Below are 9,930 nucleotides of genomic sequence, written 5' to 3'. Positions count from 1 at the left end.
TTTATTCCTTAAAATATCACAGAATTTTCGGACGAAAACCTTCAAGGCAAACGTCATTTAGTATTTTTTTGTAGATTTCACAGAAATCTATCATATCTACAAACTTATACCGTAATGAGATATACCATTTAAAGATAATTTTTATGGGAATAATATTACAATATTTTATAAGTATACAGAGATGCTACTCACGAGATAGTTTATATCATATGGGAAATATTAGCACAGAAAATACATCTTGAAAAAAAATAACTATAATATAGTTTCCAAGCTACATTTCTGCTTGAAAAGGCATTATTTGTACTAAGTATTCTGAAGGCACTATTCTTTCATAGTAATCTATATATGAATGGCACAGGGATAAAATTTACATATGAGCTTTTGCACCCTGAAGATGTGTATGTGTAATACGAAAGGCCCTGTTGCCGAACTTAATAAATATAAATTAATTAGATTTTTGGTGACTAAAGATCATTAGAGTATGGGAAGAATTTTGAGGGCGGTAAATGAAGCCTTAGAAGGAAGGGGTAACAGCGGGTGAAAGTGGGGGAAGTAAAATAGTTGTTGAAGGGGTCAGACCCTCTTGTTTTGGGAGAAAGACAAAAATATTAGGAAGTTCTTCGTATGGCACAAATCTACGTAGAAGCTAAATATAATAAATATTATTTAAAATGAAAAGTAGAATGAAGGTCAGATACTTAAATTAAAGTAGATATCAACGTTAAAATAACTCTCGACTCCAGAGATATAAGTCTGAACTTGACTGAATGGTGATTTTAAAAAATAAATACATTTAATCTTCGTAAACAATTTATAATGACGAATCCACACTCAGCCTCCACTGGGCATGGCAGTGAAATTATATGAGGTCATTGTTGTATTTCAAAATGGCTCATTTAAGGATAAAATAGAATTTGTAAGACCATTTTGCAAGGCAAAAACTAGCGGTGACCCGGCCTTAAGCCAGAAAAAGCCCTGACACGATGGCATCCCGTAAATGACGGAACTGCAGGCGTAAATGAATACGATTCCTAGTGTGAGCCTATGGACTCAGCCTAACCTACCGAGACGGCCTATGCTAGTTTCGATATATATACATATACTTGCATTAGTGTTATAGGAATACTGTGTCAACTAATATCTATAAGAGTTTTTCGTATAAGCAACACTACTGAGAATATGGAGTGGGTACTGGTAAACATATTGTAATGATGTGAGTTTTCCAACCTTAGTTAATCGATCACTTTACCAATTTAACAGAACAGCATAAAAACATATCTTATTCTGAGCATTAATAGTCAAATATTCATCTTCTAAAACGAACAAGGCCAACAGTATCACAATCATAAAGTTATGTCCTCACCGGGAAAATTCTACACTTGTAGGATTTTGGCACTGATCACTGGTTTGTAGGTCTACACTCTTAGAACATTAGTTTAACACCGGTTTTGGCACAAACGAGTATTTGTCAGCCATAGAACAGCTAAAAAAACTCTTGGCAACTGGAACACTATAAAATGAAGCTGCAGTTTCATCACCAGGGTCTCCACATGTCTTTGTCTTCTTGAGGTGCCGAAGTGGAGGGCCGGTCTGGGGAAGCATTGTCTTCTGAGGTGACTTCTTTCTTTGGCGTCGTTGCCCCAATCGGCGGCGATGACCCCGACGGGTGGGGAGATGGAGGAGGAGGGGGTGTCTTTTTTGGAGATGGTCCCGGCTGGCTGACCTCCTTTTGTGGCGATGCCTCTCTCAGGGGCAATGGAGTAATCGGAGGTGGAGACATTCTGTGTGGTATTACTCCAGAAGGCACTAAGGGGGCTATTGGCGTGTCTGGGGGTGTCATTTTCAAGGGCAGAGGAGCTGGTATTGGTCCATGAGAAGGCATGTCAGTCTTCATTATTTTCGAGGGAGGGTTTGAACTCTCAGGGTCATCAAGGGGCCTTTTTTCACGAGGTTTATCTAAGGCTAAAGTATTAGTGGATTCATACTGGTCAGGCAATGGAACGGTTGGTGATGGCATAGAAAGGACGGGTGGAAGAGAAGTATGATATGGATGAGAATGATGGGGAGTTGTCAGAGACAGATTAGTTGCTGCTGGTTCTGTAGCAATGGACTGGGAGGGTGTTGGCACTGTATGAGGAACTGTACAATGTGTAGAAGTTGTCTGAGTGAGAGCAGGAGTTGTAACACCCACATGTGCGGACGGCGGATGTTGTAAAAGGGAGTCCTTTTGACCAATGTGCGCAGGAAAGACCTGGGATTGCGTTGGGTGTTTTGGGGTAGGAATGGATATTGCTGGATGGGTTGGAGTGGGTCTCTCAAGCTGTCTTTTCTTGAAAGAAAAATCTATCGGTGTTCTTATGTCTCCCTCGTGAGACCCAGCTGACTGAAGTGTTAGATTGACAGGTTGTACTGCAACTTGTGCACTGATCACAGTCTCTTGTTTATGATCTGGCACTGTGAAAATTCTTCGAGCAGTTGGTGCTATGATCGGTTGCATCGGGCCACTTTGTAAAGACTCCTGTGGGCGGATACGAGGTTCTAATTGTGCTCTGGGTGGCGAAGAAGCTCTTCTAACGGCAGTGAAGGCAGAGGGCCTTAAGGGACGTTCCCCAGAAGAAGAGGCACCTTCGTTAATTTTAGTCAAAGAATGCTGCAGCCCCTGTGGTGGCTGAATAGCTGTTTGTTGAGGTGGAGGAGCTGTGCGTGGTCCTTGAGAAGACACTGGTGGAGGCGCTTGCTGAGTGTTAGGCTGAGCATTCCCATGAGGTCCAGCTCTAGCCAGCAAGGACAATCCTCCATGGAGAAGTAAGGCAGCCCCTGCTGTGTCTCCAGCAGCAGCAAGCCTAGCTGCCACTAGACCGTGGAGGAGACGTGCCTGGTTGTTGTTAACATCGCCCGGACTCTGTTGCAGTTGTGGAGGCGGGGCTTGTGGCATAGCTGTTCCTTGTAAGTGGGCCAGTGGCAGTGGAAGTCCCGCCATGGCAGTAAACGATAACGGCGTCATAGCTGAAAGGCCAGACACACACTGACCTAGGTGCTGCAGAAGGCGCTGTCGAACACCGGCGTCCACTCCTTCTATTCTCGATACATATCTGAAAAGTGAATCATTCTTAAGGACAATCCTTTATGATACTCTATATGTAAATAACGACATTCGGTTTAAATGGTACATAATAGACAGGCCTGTACCCGGAGTTTTTTTTCTTTGGGGGGGTCGTTATTCCCAAAACTGGACCCTTTCTTCTACAAATGTCATTGCATATATAGGTAGTATATACAAGACGAAACACTTAAAAAAATTTTTTTTAGTTACATTAAGAAGAAAAATTGGGTACCTATGCGGTCTATGTCCTTCTACCCATTTAGATGTTATTCAAAGTATTGGCTTTGGTTGACAGAACTTTACTTATAATTATTCATAACTTTCTACGTACAGTTCAATGAAAAGGATAGTCACAGAAAATATGGACTTCCAGAAATTGGTGGGGGATTGGCGGTCGTTCGACCCCCTCCCCGGTACAGGCCTGATAGATAATAATGATAAAGGGAAACTACTATTTTAGTAAGGGTCAGCTACAAATTTTTTAAACTGCTTACCTACAGCTTCTGCCCTCAGCTACTTTGTTTTCTTTTTACTCGCTTTAAATTCTAGAGTAAATCTATTGATACTGTACTATATATCATTATTCAAAAGCTCAATAGGAATGAAACTACTGTGAACAGACACAAACATTTGATCAAGAATGAAATTTTCACGTTTAACCAATTGTCTTTTACCTCGTAACTTCCTGGGCACATTCGGCGAACCCTCCCCGAAACTTGGTGAGGACAGCAGGGTCGTGGGCAACTGCCAGAGCCAACTGCTGTCTCTGTACTGCTTGCAAGTGCTTCACGGTCATTTCCAGTATATCAGCTTTCTCCAGTTTGCTGTGTCTCGCTGGCTGTTAGAGGAAATAGTGATTGATATAGCAATAGAACCTTGGAAATGGGCCTATGCTTATCATCTTGTATTGCGTAAAGCTAAAGAATTAATTTAAAATAACTTCTATTCCAGTTTCTAGTTAGCAAAGTAAGTCTTTTCAGTTCATTGGTTATATATTTGGCTGGACAGAGCTTACAAAAACTTTTTGTTGGCGTATTGAAACTTTAATTAAAGTGGTTTTTACCAATGATTAAATTTTCAGAATTATTAAATACGAATTGAAATAATCCGTAATTAAGTCGCAGATACTTCACAGTCACTGTGTACTTAAATGACACAATTGCGTAATATATAATCATTGCCAGTAGGCTTTATAGTTCCTATATATTTGCAATGGTTAAACCAAATATGAGAGAGAGAGAGAGAGAGAGAGAGAGAGAGAGAGAGAGAGAGAGAGAGAGAGAGAGAGAGAGAGAGAGAGAGGTGAAGGGATCGTGGGATGGGAAGACAGATAGGTCAGGAGTGTGAGAAAATTCGAAGCTCCTGTTTGTGGGGGCGGGACTGGCTTTGAAGGGACTGGTCGGGGTTATCCAACTCTTGGAAGGAAACCGAACAATACACATGCCGATTGTGAGTAGAGATATGCGCATTGTTCTCTGCGCCAACATTCTCATTTCCTATGGTATTTTTCTATTTCCCTTTTATATGTAAGACCCTAATGTTGTCATGATGATAACTATGTGTTCCAAACTTGTAGGTCTAGAGCCAACGCTCTTGATTCGCCGTTGTCTCTTGGAACCAGTCTCGAATTTCAAGTTGCGCCGAAGCCCTAGACCAAACTTCCGGATGATCAGTGTAGGAAGTTAAACACTTAAACTCCCCTAAAACGTCAGAGTCCGAATTTGTCCATAGAGTAATCAGGATTTCCACAAATAATGAGCATTTAACTTTTGCGAACTCGAATAATGATAGAGCACATGATTTTCGTCATGGCTAACTGTGCTGTTCTTCGATTGCTAATTCGTTATATTTAGTTTGAAAAGAAAAGAATATTTGTTGTGAATAACGTATTGATAAACAAGGATTTGTTATTTGAATATATCAGCATATATACGAAAATTTTATAAAGACTAACTTTAAGCACAACCCTCATATGATAAATTGACAGGTGATATCAAAACAACTTATTTTTCCTACTCAATTGTCGGACGAAAATAAATGATTTAAAACCAAAATGTCTCCTGAAAAGGATAATGACGCTTTGAAATAAACAAAATAAACGACTTAAGCAAAAACTTGGTACGATTTGAGACAAGCACGAAACAGGCATAAAGAGCGAGGTGCGCAAGTGCTTTAGACTCATGAAAACTTAACGTGCATGCAAACGCCTAGACCAAGCGAAAAAAAAAAGAATTGCATCAGGCAAAGGTCGTGACAGGATGCATTTCAAGTTGATGATGTGAATCGTAAGTAAAAAGCAGAAGAAAGCGAAGGGAAATGATAAGAAGAAACAGGTGATGTGAACGAAGGGAGGGTTCGAGCGGTGGGAAAGTTCTCACCAAAGTCTACGTCACCCCTCTGCCCTAAGTTCTTCTTTCCTCCTATTTCTTATTTTTTTCCGAGCCTTCAGTATTGTATTTAACCTTCTTCCGTTGTTATCATCTGTTATCTAATTGATACTCATCATATCACCAAAGATAAAAAAAAAACAATATAATCAGAGAAAGGTTCATCTTCAGTTTGGACTTTTCAAAATCAACTTTGTGACATCAGCACCAAATATGTATTGTCGAATTATTCTATTTTTATTTGTTATATGACAATTTCACCTGCTTTCTCTTCTATATTTTATATTTCTTTCAACTTCAAAATTATTAAATGACATGAAAAACCTTGACAGGTTTTGGCTGATCTGTACCGGAAATTATATAAAAAAGAAGTCATGTATATTAATTAACTACATATATTATATATATATATATAATATATATATATTATAATATTCCATTATATATAATATATCTATATATATATATATATATATATATATAATATTATATATATATATATATATATTGCAAAAACAGTTTGCATCATATTTACTATACTTTGGGAATAACTTATATTCAAAGAGAATTATAATTGACAAGTGCTTCTTTATAAACGACAGATGGTGATGTTGACCACCCACTACTACAACTAGTGCTATAAATAATGTCATTATAGCGTTTTCATAGCATTATACATGTTTTTTCCAGTCTCTTTACTTGTTATTAGTAGCACTGGCAATGATACGGATTATCATAGTATCCCATGCACCGTAGCATCACTTCCCGTTTTCTATTCCCCCCTCATCCTTTTCCTGTCTCTCACGTCGCAACTCCTCTTTCTTCCTTGTTTCCTTCCACCCTCTTTCTTTCTTTCTTTTCGTTTCCCACACCAACAGACTGACCGTCTCTCTTCGCCCCCTTCTCCTCCCCACTGACATCCCTCCTTTCCATCACCCCAGGTCTCTGTTTATCTTCTCTTCGTCTTCTGTTAATGACACCTGCTCCCATCTCCCCTTCTCTGGCTCCAAGTGTATGATTAAGGGCTTTATACAGAGAGAGAGAGAGAGAGAGAGAGAGAGAGAGAAGAGAGAGAGAGGTTTTGGAAATAACAGCATGAGAACTTTAGACAGAAGAGTTGCGTCATTATTTCAAACGATCTTTTAAAAAATAGAATGAATGGACATATTGGAACAAGCCTAAAAGGTCATTAATGATTTCAAAACAACAAAACAAACTTCTGCAGAAAAGAATAACATAGGCGAATGAAGACAGAATACATAGAAGAAATTAATCATGGACTCTCGATGAAGCTATATAAACACTTTACGTACATGAAAGACAGTAGTGGAAGCCATTAAAACTATAGAAACTAGTGTAACTATTGAAATTCTTCATAATTTTTAGTCCATAGAAAGACTATTTCATCAATTCAAATGATTTCTCATAATTTTTAACCCTATAATTATGAAACTATAGGTTTGAACTCAACTAAAAGTAAAATATGACGTCACTGTTCTCCTACAAGGCTTCGGCTAGGGTCCCATTCAGTTTGTATATCGCTTGTTATAACGCTTTATTAACCCCACCTGCTTCTGGCTATTGAGGAGAGAGAGAGAAAGGCCTTTCTCTTCTTGCATATGGCCGGGAAGAAAGCACTGGAATGCGATGGGAATCGCGCCCGGGAATGCCAAGGAATGCATGGAATGTGGAATTTTTCTCACGGTGGGGTATTATGGCTGCCTTCACCACCTGTCCTCCTTTGGGTCTCAGGCGATATAGCCGGTGCGGAGAGAGGGGAGGCGATTACGAAAAGAAACCCTCTCTTTAGAACCAGTGTCCAGATGCAGCTTCTTTTGTCGGGTTTAAATACAAGCAACGACTTTCTGGCGTTTGAATATCTACGCGCCGTTGGCGATTTTTGAATTTAAAGAGATTGAGGTAGTATTTCGTTTCCTATTCTTATTATTGTCACTACTGTAAAGCAATGGTAACAACAACATTTATCATTTCCATTATAAAAAGATAGTTGAAAGGAGATAGATCTAATTTGAAAAAAAAAAAAATATTTTGAATTTGCAGAATTGAACATTCATATGTAGAGGTACACAGCAACGAAGTATATTTTTTCAGTTCCTTGTTTCTAAATGACGAGAGAGAGAGAGAGAGAGAGAGAGAGAGAGAGAGAGAGAGAGAGAGAGAGAGAGAGAGAGAGAGAGAATTTGAAATCGCGGAAATAAGGGATATGGGAACTTACGTCTTTCTTCATAGCATCCAGAATGAGACTCTTCAGTTCGTTCAAGCAAGTGTTGATTCTGGCCCGTCTCCGTTTCTCCATGATCGGCTTATTGCTCTGTGGACACAATAAAAAGAGAAAGAGAAATTAAGAGATGCCTTTTTTGTACATCTATACACCATCCCTAAAGCCATGGCTTCCCAAAATAGGATTTGTTGTTCACCTGAGTTGTCTGCTGGTATTCGATTCGACCACGACAATCAAGGATCACGAATGAAAGCCGTTTCACTGAGCTGGAAACTGAAGACCATCAGATCAATGACCCTGAAGTTTATGAGGTCACAGGTGGGTTCCTGTGACGTTAGACGATCACTGTCGTTCAGTAGACTTTTTCACTCTGATTTCTCTAACTTAAGCCTATAAGTGATTCTACCGTTTTGAATAAAGGATGATATAATTCCTATCTATATGAAATATATAAAACGAATAACCTCTAAATAACGGAAAATGATGCAGTTTTCCATCACCTTGCCGCTACTTGTTACAGAAGATGACAAAACAGTTGGTTCTAGTGTAAGGGGCAGTGCGTCACAATGAGGCCTGTTACGTCATGGAGGAAGAGAGAGAGAGAGAGAGAGAGAGAGAGAGAGGAAGGAAGGAAGGACTTTAAGTTTATCAGAAGACCCTTTGGCCTTATTTAACAACAAAAAGCTCTAAATAATAGTCTTTTCTCACCTTCCTCAGCTCGGCCTTGGACAAGGGGACGGTGTGGTGATGTGAAGACGGGTCATCCTCGGCCGGATGGTGGTGGTCCTCCTCCTCATCCTCGAGGTGTTCCTCCATCATGCTTAGTACGGACAACATCCTCCTCCGCCTCTTCCTCCTCCTACTCCTCTTCCGGTCACACTCCTTACTCTTGGATCCACCTCTGCCTTCCTCTTCGCTGGGTTTTATGTTTATTTTCCTGTTCCTTTGTCTTCTTTGGAGGTGCCACGGGCGTTTTCCTTTTTATATCTAGTTTCTTATTCTTCTGTCTTCTTTGGAAGGTGTCACTTAAGGTTTCTTTGTTTATCTTGAGTACAACTGATTTCTTCTTTCTTTCTTCACGAGTTGGAATTCATCTTGACTCTCTAGAGAAACTCGTATCCTTAATAATAATTCTTTGATTTTTATTCCAAATTTGAGCAAGAATTCACCAAATTTGAATCTGAATTTCTTCTACGATTTCCAAAAATACTTGTGTTTTTTAAGGACTGTCTTTAGAGACTCACTATCTCTTGCATTCTATAAAAGAAAGACATATCTTAAAATTCTGGAATTTCAATTTCAAAAATTCATCAAACTTGAACCTGATTTTCTACCAGTTCCAAAAAATGTTTGACCTCTTGTGTCCTTGAACTACGTCTGACCTTTTTACTCTTGACCTCTTACGCAAAGGAATCCGGGGGTCATTTCAGGTCATAATTCTTCTTCTTCTTAATGAAGTTCACGTCGGGTCGTCATCGAAAACTTAGATTTCACTTTAGGACTGTTTTAAGAAAATTCAAATGTTATTTATATCTAGATTTTTGTCAGAATCCAGATACTAGCTTCGCAATTTCACCGGGTAAAGCTTTCATTTATTCACACGTTATAAAAAGTATATTGTAAAATTATTCCATTTATCCTCACGTTAAAAAAAGTATATTGCGTCAGTCACTGGGCGTCAATCACAAAAGGAATAAAAATAAAGACAGTCTCACTTCACGTACGTTGCAAAAACAATGTTTTCCCTTATTTACAAAATTTCGTCTTAGGAGTAAAAACCACTTTCGACACATGCGAGCAGATAGACACCTGTAGCAAGTGTCGTCGACTCCGACTCCAGACTGAATGAAGCAAGTGCCGAAAGTCGCGTGAGACGTGTTCGTTCGTACGTGCGCGCGAGCGCGAAAGTGTGTGCATGCGTGTGTGTGTGTTTGGGCGTGGGAACCTTTCGTCTGTGGTTCCCAGGCTCTTCGGGTTGGATTGGTCTGCTCTCTCTCTCTCTTTCTCTCTCTCTCTCTCTCTCTCTCTCTCTCTCTCCCCCACCCCACTGTTTGTCTTGATCGTTTTATATATATATATATATATATATATATATATTATATATATATATATATATATATATACGTATGTCTTATTAATATTTGTATTTAACAGTACGCAGTCTGAACAGGAATCAAATGCTTCCGAGGCCTACTCAT

The 9,930-nt window shown here is 39.4% G+C and overlaps 1 protein-coding gene across 1 annotated transcript; it reads right to left on the bottom strand.

Annotated features, from left to right (window-relative positions):
* On the bottom strand, window positions 1–9,562 carry LOC135208643 (uncharacterized). The gene is made up of 4 exons (XM_064241029.1): window positions 8,441–9,562; window positions 7,727–7,822; window positions 3,778–3,941; window positions 1–3,092 (listed from the first exon to the last, which is right to left on the bottom strand). Exons 1-4 carry the CDS (start codon window positions 8,567–8,569, stop codon window positions 1,535–1,537), a joined length of 1,947 nt encoding a protein of 648 aa, XP_064097099.1. The 5' UTR covers window positions 8,570–9,562; the 3' UTR covers window positions 1–1,534.
* Between the last annotated feature and the right edge of the window lie 368 nt (window positions 9,563–9,930).

This window comes from Macrobrachium nipponense, chromosome 35 (genome assembly GCF_015104395.2).
Source record: "Macrobrachium nipponense isolate FS-2020 chromosome 35, ASM1510439v2, whole genome shotgun sequence".
Classification (NCBI taxonomy): domain Eukaryota; kingdom Metazoa; phylum Arthropoda; class Malacostraca; order Decapoda; family Palaemonidae; genus Macrobrachium; species Macrobrachium nipponense.
Note: the sequence above shows the minus strand (reverse complement) of the source record. Positions and strands in the feature narration are given on the sequence as shown.

Excerpts from the sequence above, each read along its gene's own strand:
- LOC135208643 (XM_064241029.1), bottom strand. The coding sequence starts at position 8,569 with ATGTTGTCCGTACTAAGCATGATGGAGGAACACCTCGAGGATGAGGAG. Across the intron at positions 7,823-8,440 it reads CCAAGGCCGAGCTGAGGAAG|AGCAATAAGCCGATCATGGA; the intron begins GTGAGAAAAGAC and ends TTGTGTCCACAG. Across the intron at positions 3,942-7,726 it reads TGGATGCTATGAAGAAAGAC|CCAGCGAGACACAGCAAACT; the intron begins GTAAGTTCCCAT and ends TTCCTCTAACAG.